At 34.6% G+C, this 27043-nt stretch overlaps 1 protein-coding gene across 3 annotated transcripts in view; it reads left to right on the top strand.

Annotated features, from left to right (window-relative positions):
* The window catches only part of COX10 (cytochrome c oxidase assembly factor heme A:farnesyltransferase COX10), a 113750-nt gene extending 88056 nt beyond the window's left edge, over positions 1–25694 (top strand). For all 3 annotated transcript variants that reach the window (XM_087709814.1, XM_087709815.1, XM_087709816.1), the window contains exons 6-7: positions 12553–12785; positions 25101–25694. In XM_087709814.1, coding sequence (XP_087565940.1) covers positions 12553–12785; positions 25101–25507 — 640 coding nt within the window. In that variant the 3' untranslated portion in view covers positions 25508–25694. The remainder of the gene's footprint in view (positions 1–12552; positions 12786–25100) is intronic.
* Positions 25695–27043: the final 1349 nt, after the last annotated feature.

The following is a 27043-nucleotide window of genomic DNA, read 5'->3' as shown; positions in this document are numbered from 1 at the left end:
CTGATTTGAATCCCAACCATTCTCTTTCTATTTTTCATTTCTTTCTGTTTTTCAATTTCTTGGTATTCAGTCAAATAACCAACCCTATTGAGTATGAATAGGATATAAATGAGGTATGCTATTAATACATAGTTTATTCTGCAGGTTGTGAATAAGAATTCATGTACATAATTTCATATGGTAAGAAGACAGAGTTATGGGATTGATAGAGTGAAGCCTCTATCAATGTAGTTACATTATCAGAATTATGTTGCCTTTTAGAATAGCATACCCCAACATTTCCAGCTTTGTGGACTGATGGGTGGAGAAGCAAATGGAGCGCACACGCTCACCTACCACTCACACAAGTGGGGATGTACAAGCTTCCCCCCCCCCCCCGCTTCTGCAGCCCAGTTCTGAATGGCTGAGGGCCCGGGAATTGGGGGCTCCTGTTATATAAAATCCTCTACAAATCAGATGATGAGTTGAAACTAACTGCAGGGGATGTTTAGATTGCCAGTAGTCTTCAATTTACAAGCATTCATTTAGTGACTGTTCAGAATTACAACACCACTGAAAATGTGACATACAACAATTTTTCACACTTATGACCACTGCAACATCCCCATGGTTATGCGATCACTGGGCAACTAGCATGTATTGATGACCGTTGCAGTGTCCCAGGGTCCTGTGATCACCTTGTGACCTTCTGATAAGCAGAATCTATAGGAGAACCAGATTCACTGAACAACCATGTTACTAATTCAACAACTGCAGTGATTCACTTAACAAACTGGCAAGAACATTTAGAAAATGGGACAAAATTCAGTTAACAACTTCTTGCTTTGCAACTGAAATGTTGGGGTCAATTATGGTCATAAGTCGAGGACTACTGTGTTTCAAATAGAATTTCTGAGTTGTAACTGTTGTTCATCATTTCATCTAAGAGTAACACTGAAATAATGAAAAGTCTTTCTAACTAATGAAACTGTAATAAATTCAGGCCTCAGTGCATTGATAACATTCTTCTCCTCCCTTTGCAACTGGAAAAAAATACATTTGGAAATAAGAATTTGATTCTCTGCAGAATATGTGCTTGAAGGAAAAGAAGGATTTACGCTACTTTTAACATGCTGTTTCTTTTATCATATCTTACATTGTAAGTTTAGTGCAGCAGAGAGTCTCCTGAGAACTGTTAAAATAATATAAAAATAAAGTTAAATGAATTGTTCTCTTCACTGTTTTATTTTTCTAAATATCTTTTTATTAATTACCTTGTAATCAGTCACCATAATGTGATAATGTTATTGTCCTTCTAAATCACCAGTAATGGCAGCTTTATGGGAGGTGTATAAATAAATAGAAGCCATAGAAAACTTTATGTAAGAACAGTATGAAAAACAAGAAACAATGATAGCAATAGTAAAAAATAGCAAATAGCAAAAAAGCCATAGCAATAGTAATTATAGCAAAATTTAAAAATACAAAAAATACAATTTTGCAAAAATGCAAACATATAAGCTTGTGATTTTTAAGAAAGATATGAAGTATTCTTAAAAATAGTTACAATGTTGTAAAAATGAGAGATGAGGGTTTTTTTTGTTTGTTTTTTTGAGAAATAAGTGACTGCCTTAAACTAGGCTGATTTGTTTATAAAGTTGCTAACGTCTGTAATTCTGGGCAAAGGAAATGGAACATCTGCAACTGAGATTGGTTAAGGTCTGGGAAAACTAATTGCCTTCAGTTTGGTTAAGATGCAGGGTCAATTACATTTTCAAACAACAGCTTATATGCTCTCTGACAGCAAAGCTGGGATGTCATATATTATCTGTTTCCTTGTTTAGAAAGAAAGAAATGAATTTACATAGCTATGTGATATTTTAATGTAACCAGTACAAATTTCTTTGCAAAGAAAAGGAAGCTGGCAACTTTGGACTAAAAATGCCATGTCAGGAATCCAAGAGATATTTGTTTTTCTCAGCCACATTTCTGTCAGTTGAATTGGTTTTTAATAGCAGTAATCTAAAGAAGTGGCTTTTAAAAGATGGTTTCTTGCAAGCATCTTCTCCTGATGTAACAGAGTGAAACCGATTACCTCTCTTTCCTTTAACCCTCAGAATCCACAAAAACTATTCCTGGGGGTTGGGAACAATTTAATGGTGAGCAAGCTACAGTGGGAAGCAGAAAAGTCACAATGTGAGCAAACGTCTGTCTGTGAAAGGTTGGCTATAACTCAGAATTTCTTAATTTTTATTCATGTGTTTTCTGAATAAAAATTCAAACCGGTTCATTGTTAATAGCCTTTACACTAAGAGTTTTAATTTATTAAAAAGCCAATATAATATATTGCATTTATAATATATTGCCCCAGAAATCAATTGTTAAATGGTAATAAACCTTTTTGTATGGAAAACAGTGCTAATACAATGTATTTGATTCTATTAAAAGAAGCTAAATAGGGAATTTAATATCTTCTTTTTCTGGACTTGATTTTATCGTTAAAAGGTTTCTTGCAGTACTAGATACTTTTTAAAAATGATTTCATATACAACCTTATAGCCTTACTTTTGATTCAAATAAGATAGATAGACAGACAGACAATGAATAGATGGATAGATACACGTGTACCTACCCACTTGTAGTCATATATGTGTGTCTGTGTTTCTATGAGTATATACCTCACCTGTTTCATAAAATAATTAAGGTGCTGGAATATTTCATATTTGTGGGTGAGTAAATATTGGGGACTCCTATTCATGGTTTTGATATCATAGGTCCCCGGGGCATATTATTTTGCAGTAGAGTAGGAAAGTTAAGAATCAGATTTCCATTTTCCCACCATTATTATGCTATTGTTCCAGACTGCTTCCTTATTGCAATTACTTTAACTCATTGGTCTGAGGTAAAATAATGACTGTCATGGACTCAAATAACCCATAGTCTACAAAAAAACTTTTGGGGGAATGTTGGTAATGAGAGTGGGAATTCTTATTTAACACTGTCTTCTAGCTAATAGTTTCTGAGAATGAAGGATAAAACAAACACATTTGCTATTCTCTCTCTCTCTCTCAATCCAACTCACTTTGTAGAGTTGCTATTATGGGGAAAATAGGAGGAAGAAGGAATATTAGGTATGCTTGCTGCCTTGAGTTATTTTTAAAAATAATAAAGGTGGGAACATAGATTATAGAACATAATTTAATCTAAAAGAATGCCAAATCCCATAGTTGGATTTTAAGTAAAAACTGATCTATTAATAGAGTACAAATTGTTGTACACACTACCCCTAATCATCTGAAATTTGGAGGTGTTCAGTACTGCATTAAAAGAAAAATGTAATAAAACAAAAATGGCTCTTTAGTTTCCTTCAGAACTTGAGAAATATATTTCTACAATAATTTCAATGTTCTGCTATGTCTATTGTTTAACACTGTACAGAAGCAGTCATATTATTTAGCTGCCACACGATCAAAATGTAACTGAAAGTATATATTCAATTAACAATTCTTAAAGTGTTTGTTTTTACTCAAAAGCATTTGTGGAGATACAGTGCAAATTAAGTTGAAGATTTCAGCCTTTTTATGCTTCTTCCATCTCAGCCAGATGATTTCAGTATAAGCCAAGAATACTTCAATTTATCACTGATGAGACTGGGTTCCCATATACAGTATCAGAGGTATTAGCAGCTCAACTATTCTTCCTTTATAAGTCTTCGCACATCAAAGGCATTTCTGCTTTCCAAACACTTAAAGTTGTTAAGGCTTTATCAGGAGATTAAATATTATGATGTTTGTCAAAATTCCTTCCTTAAGTGCTTTTAAGCATAAAGGCCTTTACTTTGCTTAATGAATTTTTGGGGATTCCACATTACTCCTTAACAAAATAAAGCATCTTGTTAGCTATCCTGTTAGGATGAATGTAAATGGGAATGTATTGGCTGCATTGTATGCCATTTTATCTGTTGACCTGTTTTCAGTAATCACAAAAATTTTACAAGATGAGGAAAAGCACTGTGCCTTAATATAGGGGTGATGCTACTGAGTTCATGGATTTATCTTCCTCTCTACAGTTGCCTGATTTAATCAAATAAATAGCAGTAATTCTATCACATTTATTTTTCTCAGATTTCTCAGTTTACAGGTCATATTCCATACTTATGATAATGGAAACAAAAATATACTGGAATATTGGTAATGCATGGCTGTTCACAAATAGTTTTAGTATTGAAATCTATGCAATTTGGCATATATTTTTAAAAGTACAAATGTCAGAATAATGTCTGTATATTCAGTCTTTTTGCTTATCAATGAAGTGTAAAGTAGACATATTTGTATAAAACAGTAATGAGAGAATTTTGTCTCCTATTCTTAGTCACAATTAACTTTTAAAATTAGTTCATATGCTTTCATTATTGAATTTGTATCTATCTCTACAAAGGAGACACTCAGCACTCATAACAATTAGAGAAATATATTTTAAAAATATATTATACTTTATTAATATATCTTTAAAAAAAAACAGATCATTCCCAGACAACTAGAACTTGAGCCAGGAGCTTATTGGAGCTGTCCAATAGCTGTAAGCAATAAATCCTGGAATTTCAGAGCTAATTTCTAATCTCTAATTTCTCTCCAAAACAGAATAATTTCCAAAAAAAAATTCAGGTTAATTTTGAATATTTCCAGAAAGTTCTTTGTCCTGAAGTCGGTACTAAATATTTTCTAACAGGAGAGGCAACATTATAATAACCATAGTTATATCCAGTAACGTTGAATATTGTCATTTTACTACCTAACTTGGTAGCATCTTGCACTGCATCATCAGTACAAGTGTGGTTTGCTCTCTGTTTACATACAGTAGCATTATACATTATCTCTTTTGTTTGTCATTTTTAATAGATGAGAAATAAGACTAACAATAATGTATTCAGAATCCTGTACAATTTGCCCCAGTGGTCCAGGATACAAATATATATTTAAAGTGTGGTGAAGATTTCAAATCTAAGGGAAGTTGTATACCAGTGACTAAATCATTGAACTAGAATCCTTTGGCATTACTTCTTTTTTAATGACTCCTGGTCCAGAGTCACTTGATTGTGTTAGGTGGCTATAGAAATTAAATGAATGAACGAATGAACAAACAAACTGTGCCTGGACCAGTCCCTGAAGTATTCTTGGCAATATTTTAGAAGTAGCTTCACATTGACTACTTCTAGGGCTCAAAGGGAGTGGCTGGTCCAAAGTCACCCAGCTGATTTTGTACCTAAAGCAGAACTAGAATTTACTCCCTCCTGGTTTTTAGCCTGATACCTTAGACACTATACAAAGCTGGCTGGCTACTGACATCAAATCTCAGGGAAGTCATTTTCATCTGATTTAATCTTTCCTGAAAACCTTCTTGAATTGAAAGTCCTGTTGTTATAAACCTGTTTGGTATGTTCTGGAATGACTTTTGATTTACATATTTTGCCATTTTTGCTCAGTCTTGAAGATTTATCTTTCAGTGAAATAAAAGTGCAACAGCCTAGGACCATGATGGCGAACCTATGGAACGTGTGCCAGAGGTGACATGCAGAGCCCTCTCTGTGGGCACGTGCACCATCGCCAAGTGCTCTTCTGGTTTCCAGAATGTGTGCACCAGCCATCTGGTCTTTGTTTTTCTGGGCTTCGGGCGCATTCCGGTTTGGGCACTCAGTCCCAAAAAGGTTCACTATCACTGGCCTATGTCTCCAGAAGGCAAAATCAGGATATTATATATTTATTTGCATAAGTAAGTAAAGATTTTCAAAAATCCTGGGAGAGAACTTTATGATCTTCTCTCATTCTTTTCCACTCTCATCTAAGTCCTAAAGCATTTCTCATTCTTTAGGCATGGGTGGTGGAGAAGAACCCAAAGCCTCCGGATTGATCGAAGGAGACTTGAGTTCTCAATTAAAACTGTAATTTAGTTTTGCATTTCAATTTTAAAACCAAACAGTCTCCAGTCCTTTTCATGAGTCATGAACCTTTTTGCATGAGTGACTGGAGGAATCAGTGAATATGCATATTAGTATTTTCCACCCCACCACCATCCTTTCAGTAATGCCTATTTTGTTTGCTTAAAGAGTGCCCTTTTACTTCATTACACTTAGTTCGGGTTAATGTAATATTGTGTCTTTGCAAAGAGCAGACCTGGTGTCAGTTTTCCTGCTTATTCATAAACATAAAAAAAACCCAGAGAAAGTGCAATAGTAGTGTTCCTCCTCTTAAAGGATGTGATTGTTACTTCCTGTGTGCCCCCCCACCATCAAAGAAGAAGATGTGGCTCTAGCAATAAATTAGCAATGCTCATGCTTTTAGAGTATGTTTTCTTGTTAATTGGAAGATATATCTCATTAGACATGAACAAAATTTCTGATTAAAACCACTAATTGAATGTTAAAACGTATTTGCCCTGTTTGTATTGAAACATTCTGGAGGTCAAAAATGCCACCTTTAAGATGTATTAAAGGAGACGCATAATGGACACTTTTTAATTATAATTTAAAGTTTAAGATTGATGTGTGAATGGCAGTATTTTACACAGATGCCAGATAAAGCTCCTGTAATTCTGACAATGTGTGAGTTTATTTCCTTTGTTTTCCTTCCTTTTAAAGAAAAATAATCTTCCATGAAATAAGCATTAGTTCGGAGGAGCTGCATATTCCTTCCATATTAGTTTCACTTTTATCGTTATTGCTACAGCATTTTTTGAACCTGAAAATGTTAGTAAATGTGGTTTGTATTATACTACATATAAATATAGCTGCCTGAAATGGTATGTGGATCAAGTTAGCGTGTGCTTTCAGCACTGAGGAAGTGCCAGGATTTGCATGTTTGTGGCGACTTCTTAATTTGTTACAAATGCTTTCTCCATTATCATTCACTCAGAAGTTAGCCCAAGCCATTTGAGCCAGTCAGTAGCTTGTTCTGTGGGTGAACACAAGGTATCAGCATACCAAGTCAGAAACGTGACGACCCCAAGATGTTAATTAAAGATAGGCTTCATACAATTGACCATTGCAGTTCTCACAATTGCTGTGGTTACTCAGCTAATGTCTGGTTTGTTCTGTTGTTATAGAGCAGAGGCAGACAGCCTCTTCGTGCGCCAAGTGTGGTATTCAGGTTTCCACATTTTGGCAGGCCAAGACTGCACTCAGAAAATGGACAGGGCCGGAAAAAAGAGGCCAGGAATAAATGAGAAAACCTGGCAGGGTTTTAGCAAAGAAAGAGAGATGGAGGGGCATAATTTAATACTTACAAAATAAAATGCAAGAACAGCATCGTTTCTTATAGTAGTTAGCCAAGCACTTTTTTACCCAAATAAAATAAAACCTGAGTCAGGGCAGGGACTTTTGATTTGATATTACCTACTTTTGCAGTCATTTATAATTGTTTTAGGCTATTGAGGAGCTTTTCTATTTAAATAAATAAAAGAATTAGACTATAAAAATGTAAGTTTGGGCTTCAATTATTGCAGATGCTGTTAAGTCAAGACATTGTGTATTGTGGAAAGAAAGGTTTGAAAATCCTATTCCATTCTTCCCTTCTCTATTTTTTTTTTGTTGCTTCCTTGTTTGTTTTTGATGTCTTGCATATTGACTTTTTCAAAAGAACTTGAATCCATCTGGAAATAGTGTAACATTGTGAGACAAGAAACAAAAGATCAAAGGGGTTGTCTCTTCCAAGTCTGTGTTTATAATCTTAAAGAGCTGCTGTCTTTAGAATAAACAGGATTAATGTTCATAATTTAATTTCTGGAGTATTTTTATTGTTAACCACTGTATAATCAAAAACCATGTCTCTGCTATGCCTTGGTACCTTTTTTGAAATAGCATTTAGAAGAATGTAGGATATGACATGCTGTGCATTGAGTAACAAGTAGTTCCATGAAGGTTCATTGATGTTCATTGAAACATTACGAAAGTAAATTAGAATAACCTGTTCTATAAAATAATTATCTAATCTGTTTTCAGCAAGCCCTAGTTGTTTGCCTTTTGACACTGTGGGAATACGTGGAGATGATTCAGAGAAATGTCAGAAAAAGCTGTGTATGCTTGAGATTTACATATTTTGTTGATGAAAGCTAACTATGCTTGCCTTTTCCTTACCTTAAATGCACAGAATATATCCCTTTCATCCTTCATCAAAAATTTGTCATAATTCTTGATTACTATTTTGTTATAATTGGTGATTTAGAAACAGAATACACCAGCTGGATTATCAGCTTTCAGGCTGTGTCTGCAAACAGAAAAATCTGCTTGAGACTTGTCAACTGAACAGATGTTACACTCAGGGAAATGGAACATATTGTACCCTGCGGGGTCTGTCACTGTCGCACAAATACTCTTAAGAATGACTGCATTGAATTTGCCAGAGTAAACTTGCTCTTTTTCTCTCTCTTTATTGTAGACTTTGAACCTGAGCTGAATTTTTTCCTTCTAGAATGAAGTGTTGGATAGTTGATGTTTTAGGGAGAAAATATTCCACATTATACAAAATGCAAACATTTATTGCATGTAGAAAATGCTTCGAGTTTTATATGCTGACAATATAAACAGCTTCTATTATTAAGTTCCATTTGGTATTGCTGTAACCAAACATATTTGTATATAGTAGCTTTTATGGAAGGGTAAATTTTAACCAGCACCATCACAGACTATTACCTTCAGTCATCATGTAATCCCGTGACAGTGTTTTTTTCACATGGAATAATCAGCCTTTCACTGAAATGAATTTGTAAGATGTGGAAAATTATTTATTTTGACCAGTGATCCAAAGCTGTTTAGCCCTTTAAAGCAGATGACTTCTGTAACATCATGGAACCAGAAAATCAGTTATTTTTGTCCAGTTACACTCCCCTGCTATAAACATGCTAATGGACAGTATAGTGCATATAATTATAAATGAAACATATCCAATTTTTGAAAACATTTTATCTATCCAAAAGACACAAATTTATAATACTGTTAGTAATTTTACTCTGAGAGAAGCAGTTTCAATCAAAATAGCAACAGTACTATATCATGATGCCCTACATATGAAACCTTCAACATTATTCAGGGTAGATACTGCATTTTGCATTCTTCCTTGGGTTTTGATTTAGAAATAAATAGATTATAGCATATTAATTGCATTATAAAGTATTTCAAGAAAGCTACTGTTCAGTTGAATGAAATTTGTATATTTTAACTTGCAAATTGCTTGTATTTTTCAAAAACTATTAGGCAAGCATGCTTCTAAGACCTTATTGAGTTTCCATTTATAGAGACAAGTGAGCCATGTCTTGTTTTTTAATTATCATCAAAAGATAAAGATAAAATAATCTTTGAACCAAAATCCATCTTTTTGTTTATTTATTACATTTATGTGCTATTCATCTCACTGTCCAAGACAAAATCTTGATGCTTTGATTTCAGGAAAGCAAAATATTTTACATGCACACTCATAGAAGCTCTTAGTTTCATTGGCGCTTCTTGCAATTTTGATAACACCAAATATATATTAAGCTATATATGTGATGTTATATTAAGTTTCAAATCATTAAAGCAGCAACCTCATTTTACCAAGTGACTATCCGTGCAAAAGTAACTTGAGTCAACCAGGAGTAGCATATGACAACATATAAGCCTGGAAAAAGATGTGACTTCTTTAATTATTTAAAGTTAAGGGTGTCATGAATTTTCCTGTTCAATGTGAAGCACCTCTTTTGAGTAATCCTAATCTTTGGTGTTTTCTTTATCTTTTCTAGTCAATTTCTTCCATGGAATTACTTCTCTTGTCATTTAAACCAAATGCTGTCATTATTTATTTAAAATCAAAATATATAAACAAAACAAAAATTAATTCATTTGTAATCTTTTAAATCTGTTAGTCTTCAGTGCCATCATTCAAGGCAGCAAACCTGGAACATCCCAATTTGGTCCTCTCCAATTCTAATGGAGTATGTTAAACTAGGGGAATTTGTCCTAAATTGCCATTGATTTTGATGTTTTAATAGGGATTTGTCTCGCAACTTTTTACATCAACTCCAATCATACTACAACTAAATGATAAAATGCCAACGGGGAAAACTTGAATTTTCTTACAGTTCTCCCAACGGTCAAAACTTGACCCCTACAGTATTCCCTTGTCTTTGATTTTGACAATCATCCAAACTCCCAGCTCAATGTTTGAAAACAAGTATCTGCTTAAAGGTGAAGTGCACCTGGTAACAATTAAATGGGAAAAAAAAAAAAGGTCTGGTGCCTGAGGATTTGGCAATTTTCTTGTGAAGCTACAAAAAAAGCTTTTTTCTCCTTCTTTAAAAAAAAATATTCCTGGAATGATCTGTATTATTATTATTATTATTATTATTATTATTATTATTATTATTATTGTTGTTGTTGTTGTTGTTATACAATTGTATCACAGCGGCCAGTTGTTTCGCCGGATTTGGCATTGGTTACTAGTCGGGCCCCACCCAGGGGCCTAGGACGTCGTAACGTATTTTCGTAATATGCGTGCAGATCCAAGCAGTGCGGCTTTTTGCATTTGACTGATGGTGATTTTGTCGATTTTTAACTGTTTTAAATGTATTTCCAGTGCTTTTGGAATAGCACCCAGTGTGCCAATTACCACTGGAATTATTACTGCTGGTTTGTGCCATAGTCGTTGAATTTCGATTTTTAAGTCCTGGTATCTTGCGATTTTTTCATGTTCCTTCTCGGCGACCCTGCTATCACCTGGTATTGCGATGTCTATGATTGTGACCTTATTTTTCTCAACCAGTGTGATGTCTGGTGTATTATGCGCCAGTATTTTGTCCGTTTGTATACGGAAATCCCACAAGATCTTGACCATCTGATTTTCGGTGACTTTTTCAGGCTGATGTTCCCACCAGTTTGTTGCTGTTTTAATATTATAATTTTTGCACAAATTCCAATGGATCATTTGTGCTACTGAATTGTGCCGCAATTTATAATCAGATTATTATTATTATTATTATTATTATTATTATTATTATTATTATTGGTGTCTTCAGAATCGAGACACATAACAACATTCATATATTGAAAAGTATTTGGGCAAACCTTGAAAGCAAGTTGGCCGTGGCAAATTGACTGCAGCAAATTTGTCATAGACCCCTTCATGCCTGGTAATAAACCTTAAGCCCAGTTTCAGCCACAGACACACACAGTTATTCACCTCTGGGACGCTACCAGTCACTGCAATGATCACAGCAGCCTTCCTCCCTAAACTTAATGTTTCGCTGTACAGGACCTTCAAGTGAGGCAGATTTCCAAAAGGGCTGTGACCCTATTTACTGCTTTCTGTTTCCACTGTTAGAAGAAACTTTGTTTAATTCCAGCTTTTGTGCAACAAAAAAATCTGTAACATCTAAAGCAATAAACAGAACTTCAGGCTGTTTCTTCTTTCTTGTTAAGTCCTTCCTTCTTTTCAACCAATTCAGAAAAAAAATGTGATCTTTAACATTTGCTAATTGCTTGAATTTGGGTCAGTTCAGACATCCCGGTTCAGACATCCCGTTGAGACAGAATCAATCAATCAATCAATAGGTTTGCCTCCGTTTGCAAGTGAGGGGTTCATGCAATAAAACTTGTCATATAATAATATTCTGTTATAGTTTATACTGTTGTGTCAAATTAGGTCCCTGTGTTAGTGTTTCACATGTTTTCATTGAAAGCTGTGTATAGTTTTCTTGGCTCCAAAGCTTGTGAAAAAAATGTAATGAACATTGCAATCCGTTAAATTAAATTACCAAAATCCACAGTTGGGCTTGTAAAATGGGTCAAATTATATTTCAGTTTATCAAATTGTTGGCCTGGTCCATTTAATTAAAAGTTAAATTAAAGGCAGACATCTCTTCCTTCTTAGCATTCTAACAAGATTGAGGCAGAGCCGGTCCTGGGGTTATTTTGCGATTCTAAATAAACACTATAAGTGGTCTGTATGAAAGTATAAAAATCCACACCAAATGTTTACATATGTTATTAAAAATAATTAGTTCTGTGCTTTTGTGAGTTGACATAATTATGGCTGGAACACTAATAAAATCCATAGTTTAGGTTTATAGAGTTTTGATAAATTATTTTTTTCCAGGGCAATACATTTTGAGTACAGATTTCTGTAAAGCAGTGCATGGTTAATTAAAAGTTAGTGGAGGAAATATGTCTATAATTATGTACAAGCAGCATCAGAATTTTTGGATGGATGTTTAGTACGTTGTATATTTAATATAAATAACACATATTTCCATCTACCTATTTAATCTGCCTACAGAGATTCACCATATTTCTCATACTTCCATCATACTGTTTAAAAAACAAGGCAGTACAGTAAAGGTGCAATGCATTTTGCTTTTCTTATTCACCTGCCTTGTCAGTTTTGCAGCTTACTTAGTATACCTCCAAAGATATAACCTTGTACAGATGCTGATTGCCATCATTGAACTTAAAAATATGAAAAGTTTAGGACAAGAGAAAATACTAATAGATGTTGATCTTAAATCTTTTACTGATGTCTTCCAAATTCTTTGTTTCTTGTTTTTAAACAGTCCTCTGCTTGCTGTCTCCTTTGGAATCTGCTGTGCAGTTCCAGCAATAACCTTGCTGGTCCTTGGAGTAAATCCTCTTATTGGTGCCTTAGGAGCCTTCAACATTTTCCTGTATTCCTGCTGCTATACGCCTCTGAAAAGAGTTAGCATTGTGAATACATGGGTAGGAGCTGTGGTTGGTGCCGTTCCTCCAGTCGTGGGTTGGCTAGCAGCAACTGGTAGTCTGGATGCAGGTGAGTATAAAGCGAAAACCCCATCACATCATAGACAAGAATGGGGAAAATTCCTTTTAGCTTTGGGACTAGCAAAAAAATAACTGCAGTATATAAGTGCTTTGTTTTTCCTAAGTCTCTCTATTACAATAAAACATTCCCTTTTTAATCAACATTTACTGGAGTAGCCTTTACATTTTCCACAATCTATATCTTCCATGTTGAATTCTATAGCACTCCTTGCTTCATATTGATATATGAGTAAAAATCAAGAAGAGGTTCTTGGGCAACATACTCAGTGGCATGAGACTAGCACCCTAATCTCAGGGTGGAAAAGAGTTTTTAGTAAGGATGAGATAACTCCAAGAGTAAAGAGTAAAACACTTAAAAAATACTTAATAATAAGCTGTTATATCCTGGGAATGCCTCCAGGCTTGGATACAATGGACTTTGTAATAATGGGTAATGCAATAAAGTCACATAAAAAAGGGTAACATGCATATAAACCACACAGTTAGCTTGATTTCTGGTTCAAAGCTGATGGAGATCATGGTTTATTTTAAAAAGCTTAGAGGTAGTGCAGTTCTAGAAAAGAATAGTATTGATGAATTGAAAAGATGTACAGTATTTATGTGGTTATGTAAGATTCATCTGTCACTGCTAGGTACTGTTAGTAGTTGACAGGTATAGTCTGCAAGATTGCTTTCTTTAAATGCTATTCGATTAACAAAAAATCTTGGCAAGATAGGATTTAGAGGTTTTGCCTCATGGATTTCACAAAGGTACCAAGAAGAGAAGTGAAGTAGATCCTGAAGTAGGTATTTTGAGCTATTTGTACAACATCTATAGTACACTTGAACCAAAATGGGAGTAGACTGCTATTTTCTGAGTAGGGAGATGAGATGGTAGCACAACTTTTCAGTTGATCTCTAGGAGAAACCAGAAACTGGGGGTCATGTGTTTTAGAAAATCCTTACCAGAAGGTTAGAGTGATTTCCTTGTACCAGAAGTTACATTTAGCCTGTGATTTTCAATAATACTCTGTTTGGATGTGTCAAAAACCAAGCAACCTGTTAATGTGCATATCTGTTCTGTGAAATTACCTGTGCCTGATCTCTTCCTGCTTAGCCTTTGCCACCAGCATTTTCACATACCTTGAAATCTTGCTGTCTATTCATTCCTAAGATATGAGCAATCTTTTAATAGCCAGGGGCTGTGCTTACCTTTTTTTTTTTAGGCCGTGATGGAGTGATGGTACAAAGTGCATGGGGTGATTTTTTTTCTCTTGAATTTTAGAAAAAGTTGAGGAGTTTGTTTAAATATATATATATGTTTAGCCAATTTTAGACTTTACAATTGTTTTCCTGATTTTAAAACCTGAGACCAAAGGTGGCTTCACCTATGCCTTTGATACCATGTGAAAACACTGCCTTTTATTGATCTTTCATGACCTCTTCCAAGCCAGTCTCACAATGCATGTGCACCAAAGAGACAATTTCAAGTCAAAGGCAAACAGTGGGACTGTTCAAGTACACCCACTTGCAAGAAAAAAAAGTGTTCAAAATAGCCAGAATCAATAAGTCTAGGAGTTCAAACATAAGTTGACAATTGGTCTGAGTTCCAAGGGGCAACTTCCATAGGTAACAGGTTCAAGGAGACATGCACAAAGTTACAATAACCAAACTGGTTGTTTCCAACTGAGGTTGCTGGTATCGATAGTCGTATCTGCTTCTGATGTAAACAACAAAAGCAGGACTACTCTGGCAGGCGAGAAACCATGCAAAATGCCTTTGCGTTCCTTGACCTTCTGCACAATGTACGTTAGGACTGGAGGGAAGTCTTGGATCTAGCTCCTCATCATGTTTCCCTGACTACTAGGCTCTTCCACAGTCTCACATTTGTTCAATACCCTCCAGCAATTCCAGGTGTCCCATCTGGTGCATCAAATAGCATGGATCAGAACCTACAGATGACTGACATTTCATACCACTGAATGACTGACCTACAGATGACTGACATTTCATACCACTGAATCTGCCATATAAAAGTCTTTGGAGAGCATCGCCATGGTTTTGCACAGGCAACTGCTTTGGCATGCTGAGCTTTGCAAATTCAGCTGTTTGCTCAATTTAAGCCTTATTTCAAGACATCTTCCATTAAATAGAAATGTATCCAATTCATGCCAGGTCTGTCTCACATCATTCTTTTATTATTGTTGTTGGACTTGCAGGCAGTAGCATTCACTCTGGAAGTTGTATTGAATTGCCACTTGCAGAGACATTTGGTATGCTCTGGGTCTGTTCTATGCAATTTAGTTAAAAGTTTTGATTGCATAGATTGCACATTCTCTCATTGTCAGTTTGGCATTTATGTTTTCATTGTAAATGTTGGAACTCCTGTCAAACATACAGGTTTGAAATGTAAGTAGTATTTCATTATTTTACATAATTTCTAGGATGGGCAGTACAAAAATCATTGTAAATCAATACAAAATTATTAATGAATGAAGGGCAGTTCTCAAAATATGTACTCTTAGTTCAGGACTTCATTTCATAAGTATTTATTCAAAAGTTACTCCAGAAGAGAAAAGGGAAAGGGGGAGGATTTTTTTAAAAAAAAAAAAATTGAAAGACATATTGTGAATACCTTTGTTAGTGTGGGCAAGGAGACAGACTTCCATGCCAGATTTCTGGAATCCATTAGTACTTCATCATTAATTAGCATATATAACTTTAAGTAAAAAGGCAGAAATACATTTGTGCATGGTTAAAAATAGAGAAAGTGAAGTTCTCTATTGAAAAAGTAATTCAACAAGGAAGAGAGAATTAGACAGAAAGAAATCCAAGATTTTATTGGCACTTGCTGTATTTTATTTTTTATGGGAAGGGGAATTTGTTTATTCACTTTGTTAAATCTAGCCATTTAGAGTGACTCATCAATTCGTTTTTCCTTTGGGCAAGAGTTTATTACTAATATATCCTCCTTCTTCTTGATTCATGACATACCATCTAGTCCTATTTAGTGGTTCTACAATTTCATGGCAAGAATTGTGCTGTAAACCAGATAATCTAAAAGCCAATTTCAATTTTGCAAATAAAAATATTTTAAAATGCAGTTAATCTAGGTAGAAAGGATTAGTCAAAAGTATTTATATATTCACAGACCTTTCCTGAAAGTGAAGTTTTTTTTCATATTAAAGATAAATTGTGATAGTTGAAATATAGCACAAGTATTAGTATTTATTAAGAACTTTTATTTTTTTTTAAACATTCCTTTTATTTTTTTACAAAAAGAAAAAATGCAAAGAACAAAATTATGCATCAAAATGAGAGAAATCTCCATTTCTCAATGGGTCTTTTTTATCTAATATCTTGCATTTCTAGTATTATTTAATTTTCTTGTTTACATGTGAAAATAAAAGTCTAGTGTATTTTAGGAATTGATATATATTTAAATTTATTATGCCTCAAATTCAAATCATTATTGTGGTTAATAGACTATCATTAATTCATATGTATAATTTGTTAGTTGATGAAAAACTAATTTTAAGTTTTGGGTAGGCTTTCTGAGTTGCACTTTCATTACTACAATTATTATTGTAATATCAGTTATCAGCATCTCAGTGGTCTCTGCCTTAATTTTGTAAATTTTTGCAGGCACCTCTCCCTTGTATCAAAATCTTGTTTTTGTTTAGTTCCAAACAGCAAGTAGAAATTTAAAATAATAAATTTAATAAGGGAAACCAGAAAAAGAAAGACAGATTGGAACAGAATAACCCTAATTACAGCAAGTAATTGCTGTATTTACCATCTAAAAGTCAAGATTTTTCTATTATTGCCACATTTCCATATGAAAGCAGTAGATCCTGCTAGCCTTGCAAGATGGTGTCTAGTTCCCACTTCCGCAGTGGACTCCAGAGACCGTAGACTAGAGCATGGCATCTTCATGCTCAGAGAATGTATCCAATGTGAAACAATCCTATTTACAAGAGGGATGTTTGCAGAGAAGGCTTCATCAGATAAGAGGATTTACTCTGGTACAGTCGTGATGGTGGCATGGCAGATAACAGCCTGGCAACTCTGTTAGACATTAGAGACCCACAGTGGCCTAGACCCATTGATATTACTGGGTCCAAGAATGTTTATCTCAAGGGACTATTTAGTTTATCTCAGACGCCCCACTTCTGCCTTCTATTTTTCCTGAAAGACATCTTGCCCTAATTTTCATTCATTTTCAGATAATTTAAATAATTCCTGGGGCTGTGGAATTTATAGACTGCCTGTGTGTACTAATGTTAATCACACTGAGGCTGATTTTCAAATTGCCTTGACTTTGTAATTCAAATTGGGTCGTAGGGTAGACATTAATTATGTCAGCCCACATCTATTTACAACTGGGGATTTTAAACTGGGCACTTCTTATCAGTAAGTGACAGGTGGCAGATGGATAGGTTTAACAACAAAACACCAAGAGGAAAAGAAAAAGACAATTGTGTGTGTAGCCCTTCCTCTGGAAAAGCCCTCAACTATCCAGAAGTAGGGTAGTAAAGAAAAACTCCTCACTTTGTTTGAAGCAATGGCAAACTTCAAGTGAAGTTTTCTTCAGTAGTTAGGAAGATAGTTTTGAACTACCTTCAAGCAAATGTGTAACTGGTTGCAAAAAAAAGTTGATTGGGGGAAAGCTTCTTTGCCTGGACCATATTATTACTGGTCTTGGGGAATTATATAGAGAATTGAGTTGCATAGATCTTTAGTAAAACCCTGATTATTATTTTTTTATCTTCTTCAACAATGACAGCAACTGAAAAATATTTTACCCGGTTTGTAAAAGAGACAAAACTACAATAGTGATGGATAGTACAAGGTACTCGAAGGCAAAATACTGTGCTGCTTATCTGAGAAATATGGAAACATATGGGTAACGCTTGTAGGCAGTTTTAAATGTAATAAGGCAAAAGTCAGTTGATTCTTCTTTCCCAGTCATATTGCTCATTCTGCCGTTTAGATACCTGAGGGATTGATGCAATCAAAGTCAGGGCCTGGTCAATAAATTCATTGTCATCTTCACTGTACACAGCTGTGTTAAGTTCCTAGTGCTTTCAAATAAAAGAAAAAAATACTCAACCATCCATATGGGACAGCTGCTCCAGTTTGTTCTACCCTGGTTCTCTATTACAAAGTAATCAGCAGGGGGCACCAAAGTAGTAGCAAGAACAATGAGTTGACTTGACAGCAGTGTGTGAGAATAATAGGACCGAAATTGATTTGATTACAGCCTCATTAACTGAAACAATATTATGGAAACATATTGTAAACATGTTATGAATACAGCCTTGGATGCTTGTTGAAAATTCTAATTCAAGAGGTGATGAACTCCTGTTTTAATTACTGCATTACTCATTCTCTCTCTTCATCTACTATTCTCCTTCCACTCTCTTATTTCTGTTCAGAGCTCTGCTGCTCAATATTTCCCATCCTTTGGGCAAGATAAATCTTTCCATTTGTCAATCCAGGGGAAGTACTTGGTTGTGCCTGCAAGGACTTGCCATTCTTTTTCTTTCTTGCTCCTTTAAATTTTGTTGTTGATTCAAGGATGGAGGAAGAAAACAACAGCTGGTAATAGGGAAAGGCCCTAGGAAGCCTAGGGCCTTTATCATCCTTCTGGAAAGCATCGAACAATGTGGTTGCTTGGAAGTAAGTTCCAGGTAGATGTATTTTGATCATACTGGAACCACACAAAATTCAGTATAATCGGAGCAGGTGTTTGATCTCCCACTGGAAATGAATCAGACTTTTACAGAGCTTCTCTTCTTCTGTTCTTGTTTACATTAGAGATTAAATTACCTAAGTTGTCTGCTTTCTTGGAAGTGAAGGGAAGAAGTTACCATATTTTTGTAGTATAAGACACGTATAAGAATATAAGAAGCACCAAGATTTTGAAGAGGCAAATTAAAAAAAAAAAGTTTTGCACTCTGCAGTTCTTTTTTTTTTTTTCAAAAAAGGGCATGAATAGCCTTTAGGAAGCTTGTAGAGTGCTTCTTGTGGTGGGGCATAAATGAACAAAAACTGGCCCATTTTTTGTCAAAAAAGAGGTATGCATAGACTTTAGGAGGCTTATATAGTGCTCCTGGGGATTGGGGTGGGGGGGATTGAACAAAAAATTCAACAAAAATTGAACAAAAAATGCCCCCTTTTTCGCTCATTTCTGCCCTCCCCAGCACCCAGGAGCACTGAAACACTCACTGAAACTAGTGAGTGCATAATTTTGTCTACTACTGATAGCTTTGATAGTTATTATATTATGCTCAGGTTTAATTATTATTTTTGAAGTTCTTTTTTGTTTATGAATGATGACACCGTGACATGTGAGTTTGACAACCCTGATTTAAAACAACCAATAGCCTAGCCCTTTTAAAAAATACCTGATATTTTAAAAAAATAAAAACACTCTGAGACTTTGTTCATATAATTATTGGAAAATAAGCTGTGAATTTGAAGTGACTGATTATTCTCAGATCAGTTTAATTGGAGCTCCTACTTTAATCATGCAGTGTACTGGTTCAGGTGGGAAAAGTTGATTATTTCTATTAAGGATTAAGTGACACTTAAGTAACTTAGTGATTCTATGGAAGAAAGGAAGCAGCCTGTGGTTAACTTCTCCTGCAGAGAATTGATGCATTCAGGTTTGCTTTGAAGCAGATTAAAAATGAAATGTCAAAATGCAACTCATATTGTAAATTCTTCCCATTTGTGGACGTTGCAGTTGTGTTCATACCACAACCATTGTTAAAAGAAACATGGTTTATTCTGCTAATACAATTTTCTGGGTATCCCTGCCACACTGAGCTATGAACTGTCATGCAGGCAAGGTTCACACAACACACAAGATTGAAATGTGGCTAAGGTAATTTGCAGCTCTGCTTATCACGGAAACATAGTATGTTTGATTTGGAGATATAAGAAATTTAAGCTAGTTTGGAACTGCAAATCAACTGAGGCTAATGCAAGAATAAACACACACATTTTATTTACTATTTTTGTATGCCATTTCCAAAAGATATGAGCATCTGACAATAAAAATCAATTCATAAACAAAAAAGAACTTCTTCAAAAATAATAATTAAACCTGAGCGTAATATAATAACTATCAAAGCTACCGGTAGTAGACAAAATTATGCACTCACTAGTTTCAGATCTTCATCCCAACATCCGAACTGGATCTCTGTAGTGAGGAAATTCCAAAGTACGGCAACAGCAATAAAAATATTCATTTCTTGGATCACATCAACACTACAGCTATTTTTCTACATTGAAAGTAGTTCACGATTGTGCAGCCTGCATGACTTTTGCATGAAGTAATTTATATCTAATTGGGGATCAATTGTAAAATTAACACTTTCTCTTGTAAATCACTACATTCATATAAAAAAGCTAAGCAAGATGCCTTTCTTGTTGGTGTATATTTTCCAAAGCAAAAACTGTACATTGCTGAACAGAAGAGAGTTATCCTATTTCAATAGACAAATTTTAATAATAAAAAGTAGCATGACCTATTGTGTTATATCCATAATCCTTGACCTCAGAAGTCACTTTTTTTCATTTAAAACTAGTTTTTATAATCTCTTTAAAAACTGAATATTTGACCTTTTTAGGTCATTGGATAATTCAGCCAAAGGTAAATATTTTTAAGCAGCCATTGGGGTCCATAAAATAAAAGCATATCTTAAATTAGAATTAATGAAAGTTAAAAGTTCTCTACATTTACTCAATATATTTCCATAAAAGTCTGGCTCGCTGATAAAAGAGATACACTTAGCATAATTATTTTGAAGAAAATAATTTATATTTTAAACAAATTAGATTTTTTTAAAAGAATCTGTTTTCAATTGTTCTTGCATCATAGCAACCTTGCCACCTTCTCATCAGAATATTTTCCATCATCTAGGTTATATAAAATATATTTTAATGTGTTGTACAGCGTAGAAATTAAACTAATGTCATGTTTTAGGAATTTTAACAAATCTGTCAACCTATTATAGTTATAACTTCTAAAAAATAGTTTGCCTATTTTGCTTGATCAGTTTTATTGGTGGCAATGTTCAGATAATGGAAACAAAGTTGTTTATACATAAATAAGGCTCAGTTATACTAAATCTCAATTTCCAAGTTAAATATAAAAAAAAAATCTCCCAATCAGCAATGTACAGCTTTTGCTTTGGGAAATATACGCCATCAAGAAAGGCTTCTTGCTTAGTTTTTTTTATTTGTTACGTAACTGACATTAATGTTTCTTCTATTGCAAAGTGTAGCTGAATATATCCTTGTTTCCTGATTCTAATATCAGTTGTTCAAACCAGCGTTTCTTAAACATCTAGTCTGAAGGCCCCTTGGAAGTACCCCAAGACCCTCTTAGGGGTTACACAAAATCAAAATTATTTATTGCCAGATATTGAAGGTATTAGCAAAAATTTAAAACTGTCAATCTTCTCATTATTATTTTATTTTGTTACATAAGTAGGATTTTTTTCACACATACCATGACAAAAATATTGCTCAATGCCATTAGGACAATTTGTCCATCCTCTTATGAATAAAAAAGATTTTCCTGTTATGCTTTGAAATTTGAATGCATGAAACTTCTTTGGACCTGTGAAATCCAGTTAAGCTTCTGGGTCGTAATGCTTATTTAAAAGTCTCTCCTGAAAGACAGATTTTCTGAGGAGACTATTGGGTATCTTTGCTAAATTTAGTTCATAAGATCTAGTGTCATTAGTATCTAATGATTTAATAGTGTTATTTTTACCTGATTCAATAAATAAATATTGTACATTCTATATTAATATTTAATACGGTAAATATCAATATATATAAGCCATGTAAAACAGAAGCTCTGTTGGGATCCTCCATAATTTTTAGAAGTGGGAAGAAGTTGTGAGAAAAAAAGTTTAAGAAACACTGATCTAGACTAAGGGAGATTAATTTATTTAGTATCTTATAAGCTAGGACAACCTAGGATTTTTATCAAAACCAATTAAAACAACCATACAATCCTTCTAAACAGAGGTTCTTAAAGTTTGGATTTAAACTGCAGAATACCTACATTACATAACTGGTAATGTGGTAAAGTCTTAGGCATGCATTCCCCACCACCAACCACCAATGCGCACATACTTTCTCCCTAAATATATCAATTGGCTCCTAGAATGTGGAAATAATTTTAAAATTCCTTCATATTATTCAAAAAGAATTACCCAAATTGTGTGTTTAACGAAACAGTGTTTTTTGGTAGCTAAAGCAATAAACATTGCCTTTAGGAACAGTAATAAGACTTCCAACATCTGTTTTGAGCTGATATTGTTACCATTCAGTGTTGACTATACAATGCCTAGTTGGCGGTCTCTGTTATATGCATATGAAGCCAGAAACCAAGACTTTGAAAGAGGTAGCAAATTGGTTTGAAGTTCCAATTTGGAAATTGTAAATGATACAAAGTTGAACGAACAAAAGTTTTACATTTCAAGACATTTTGCAAAACATTACCACGAGTTTCCATTCAGATATACTGTATGTATGCAGACATAACTAGAGATAAAACATGGGGTTTTTTTGTGCGCAGTAGATTTATATACTGATCTTTAATAGAATGGTGAATAACTACTTCTGATGTGGAAGGGTTTAGTTCAAACCGTGTTCAAGTGCAAATTTGCAGATTTTATTTTTAATACAGGCACATAGATTATAACAGAAAAACGAGCTTGAGTAGTGGAGCAGAATATATTTTTAATAGAAACTGTAGATCAGAGAAGTTACTATTAGCCAAAAAAGAGTGGAAGGAAATACATACCATGGCAAAAATATCGCTCAATACCATTAGGACAATTTCTCCATTCTCTTGTGAATAAAACAGATTTTCCTGTTATGGTTTGCAATTTGAATGCATGAAATTAGTTCAGAACTGGACCTGTAAAATTCAGTTAAACTTCTGGGTCTAGTAATGCCTATTAAAAGTCTCTCATGAAAGACAGATTTTCTGAAGAGACTATTGGGTGTCTTTAGTAATTGTTAGGGTCATAAGATTCAATCTTTTGAAGCATATGATTTTCAACATGGACTGTAATTATAAGAAAATGTTCCATAATTATTGTGACAATTACAGCGCCCAAGTGCCTGAGCTCTTATTATAGGATGGTTCTCATTTTCCCTTTAATTTTTGCTTTTGCATCAACTTTTAAAGTTGTCCAAAAATATATAACTGACAAACAGAATAAATAGAACCACATTTTATACAAAATGAGGTTCTTGTTTTTACCCTGTATGCTTAAACCTTGTACTCTTGATTTGTACAGAGCAACAATAAAATGCTATGGCACATGGATTTTGTAGTGCTGAATGGGTTACATGCTTATCCACACTTATAACATTTTCACCTATATATTGTATATATCTAAATTACATGGCTATCACAAGATCAATTTCATTCTTTTCTGCTTAATAAACCTGCTCCAGAAACATGGCAAGATAATATTCAAGTGCCATTTTATTTAAACTACTTTTCTATACCTCTTGAAAGCAGAATGACTGCTTTTGGAAAATCCACAGCCACTTTTCCTGATTGTGTAAGGCATACAGAAACTATCAGAGATAGGTAGTCTTTCAAATAGTAATGAGAGCTTTATAACCATAACCAGTTTCTTGTATTGCACTCAGAAGCCAATTGTCAAGCAGGAGATCTCACAGAGAAGAGGTATCACAGGTACATAGAAAGGCATGTCTGTTACCGCCTGAGCTGCTGCATTCTGGACCAGTTGTACCTTCAAGGCTTATCACACTTCGTCCACTTACGAAGTGACTAAGGTATAAATGGTCATATAGAGCAGTGTTTTTCAACCTTTTTTGTGCAAAGGCACACTTTTTTCATGAAAAAAATCACGAGGCACACCACCATTAGAAAATGTTTAAAAAATTTAACTCTGTGCCTATATTGACTATATATAAAGTAATTTTCCCACGGCACACCTTACACTATGTCACGGCACACTAGTGTGCCGCGGCACAGTGGTTGAAAAACACTGATATAGAGTGTATTTTCATTCCAGGAATTTTGCAGCTCTTTTGTAAGATATAATGTCTGACTAAATTGCACTTTTCTGAGTTAGGATATGAAAAGTAATGCTTTATTCTGTTTTTTTTTAATAATTCCATTTTATTAATAAACATTGTGATTCCATTTACCCAGAGAGATCATTGCTAATGGTGAATTCTAATTAACTAGGCAACAATTGAAGGGGGCTTACCTGAAAACAGAGACACTAAGATCAAGAATTAACTAGGAGTTTTAACATCTACATCTTCAAATAATATTTACCATCTCAGATATTTCCTCTAATGTAATGCTGCATGTGATGATGGGGTTTTTTTTTCTTCCCTTTTTGGACTTTTTTTTTTGTCCTTTTTGGCCTCCCTCTCCTCCCCCCACCCTTTTTTTTCTTGGTTTTTTGTTTTGTTTTTTAAAGCCTAGCTTATTGTGGTGTTTATTAAATATACAACAGAGAGATACGGGATGTACAAACTTAGTAGGGATGCACCTGTGATCAAACGACATATTGTATGTGAAGATGGGTTTCCCCTCCCCCTTTTTTGGTCATCTTCTCCCTTTCCCATTGTTGTCTGTGTAATAAAAAATTAAAAAAAATTTTTTTTTAAAAAGAATTAACTAGGAGTTGTTCTTTCTGAGAATGTTTTGTTCAATGTTTTTATTTCATATACATACATACATACATACATACATACATACATACATATATATGTTGTATTTATGCTGATAAATAAATAAACATATAATAATATATAATAATAACATAACATATATAACATATAATAATAATAATACATATAATAATAATACATATAATATATAACATTTGGTCATCTGTCACCTGATTCTATCACCTTATTTCTTTCAGATACAAAGCAAGTAAATAGAAGCTACATGGGCAAACTACATAAAATGTTCCTTGCAGCTGCATTAAGTATATCTTTCACTGCCTTGGGGCAAGCAGGCTATGCTAAGATGATTTCTGCATCTGCAAATGATTTACTGATTTATATAAAATAACAAATAGAAAGTTCAGCCAAGTTGTTGTTGTTGTTGTTGTTGTTAACATTTGCTGTGGCGTCCAACTCCAGAAGACTGGGCATTAAAATTTTGAAGAACCAAATAATACAACATTACCGCTCAGACTACAAGACAATTCTAGCAATAAAATTTCTATTATTGAAATAATCCATTTTAGCCACTGTATAAACAATTGAATGTTTTAAATTTCTCTTTTTGCAGGATCATTAGTGCTTGGAGGAATTCTTTACTCCTGGCAGTTTCCTCATTTCAATGCTCTGAGCTGGGGCCTCCGTGAAGATTACTCCCGAAGTGGCTACTGCATGATGTCTGTCACTCACCCTGCATTGTGCAGGCGAGTGGCTCTGCGTCACTGCTTGGCCTTAATTGGACTCTCGTCACTGGCTCCTGTCCTTGATGTGACCACGTGGATTTTCCCTGTAATTTCTCTCCCATTCAACTTATACATTTCCTACCTTGGCTTTCGTTTCTACAGAGATGCAGATCGTGCCAGCTCGAGGAAGTTGTTTTTGTGCAGCCTCTGGCACTTGCCAGTGCTCATTTTTCTTATGTTAGCCTGCAAGAAGTCATTGGCCCGTGAGGACAAGCCAAAGCAACCTACCACCTGAGATTACCTCATGTTGAAAAAGTCATGTGTTTCAATATTAAACATGGCTTCAGAAGCTTGTCTTCCAAATGGACAGTTTTGATTAATCATGGCAAATGGAAGAAGTTGGTGTTGATACGATCTGAATTGTTTCTGTGCAATAAACACAGTGTTTATTATTTTAAAATTAAATGATTTCGTTTAAGGCACTTTCATGGCTCTTGGGTTTGAATGTTGTGATTATTATTTATTTATTTTAGTGCTGTCCCACTCCTTTAGAATTTCCCAGAGTACTGCAGAGAAAATATTTTGTAAAGATAAATGTTCAGTAATAGCATAAAGAAGTATATCATAATACTCTTGGTAATGCTTTGTACTATAGCTTTATAAAACCATTATGCAAAAGTTAATCCCTTTTGTGACAATAGCACATCTGAGATAACTATATCTGTCTATAATCCTAAGCAATACTTGTCCTATATTTGAAACGACCTAAAAGTTGTTTCTTCAACCACTTTCCTAAGCTTGGACAGTTATAAACTGCTTCCTACATAAAACCTGCTTTTAAATGACCCCTTTTGTCCTAATATGATAATGTTGTATTGTATGAATGAAACAGCCACATTTCCATTTGCTTCTACCTTCTCTGATATTTTGAGACTAACTACTCCCTATTATTTATATATTTTGAAAGACAAACATATCTCTTTCTCAAATGACTTTTAAGATGGTTTGACTAGCAAACAATATGTCAGCTATCTTTACATAAAACTTATTGATTGGCTTACACAGCAGAAGGTAGTGACTGACAAAATGGCTTCAGGGCAGATGGTTAACTTGATCAATACATCATATTGCATAACTTGGGGAAATGTGGTAGAACAGTGGCTTAATGAAGTGAGCTCCTGCCGCTTGCTCCCCAGCTCCTGCCCACCCAGCAGTTCAAAAGCACTGCAATAGTGCAAGTAGATAATTGGGTACCACTTTGGTGGGAAAAATCTAGCTGTGTTGCAGAGAACAGAAGCCGGTGTTGGACCTTGCCAGACACGGGGCAATGGAACACGAGGCGAGGTGAGACTAGCAGAGTAGCCCAGAAGAGCCAGCAACCCAAGGTCTACTAGTCATTTGTTATAATCTAGTTCGCCCTCTGCAGTATAAGGATAGGCACACAAGTGCTGAACATAATAAACCAGTAATTTTAAGTGGTTGGGACTGCATTGTGTCTAGCATTGGCAGATTTCCCTGACACCATATGCTATATGCTAAATAAATAAGCCTCATAACTTGATAGAAAAATATTCCAACTGCCCAGGAGGAACTCTTTATACTACTTTTATTTGTTTAAGGTTGCCTTTCAATTAAAATTCCAAAATGAAGCTTTGGAAGAAACAGAGTCCCTCTATAGATCAGTTTGTATTAAGATTGATCATGATCCTGTATATGTTTCCTGACTTCCATCACTCTTTCATGTTATATTTCATCAAGCACCTTTGGTGCAAGTTGGAATTGTAAATGGAGATCATCTGAGTTTGGCAACTGAGAAAACATTTTGAACCAA

This window comes from Thamnophis sirtalis, unplaced genomic scaffold, assembly GCF_051295495.1.
Source record: "Thamnophis sirtalis isolate CommonGarterSnake01/CBP01778 unplaced genomic scaffold, rThaSir2_p1.2 scaffold_3, whole genome shotgun sequence".
NCBI classification, from domain to species: domain Eukaryota; kingdom Metazoa; phylum Chordata; class Lepidosauria; order Squamata; family Natricidae; genus Thamnophis; species Thamnophis sirtalis.
This window is presented reverse-complemented; position numbering and strand designations above follow the sequence as displayed.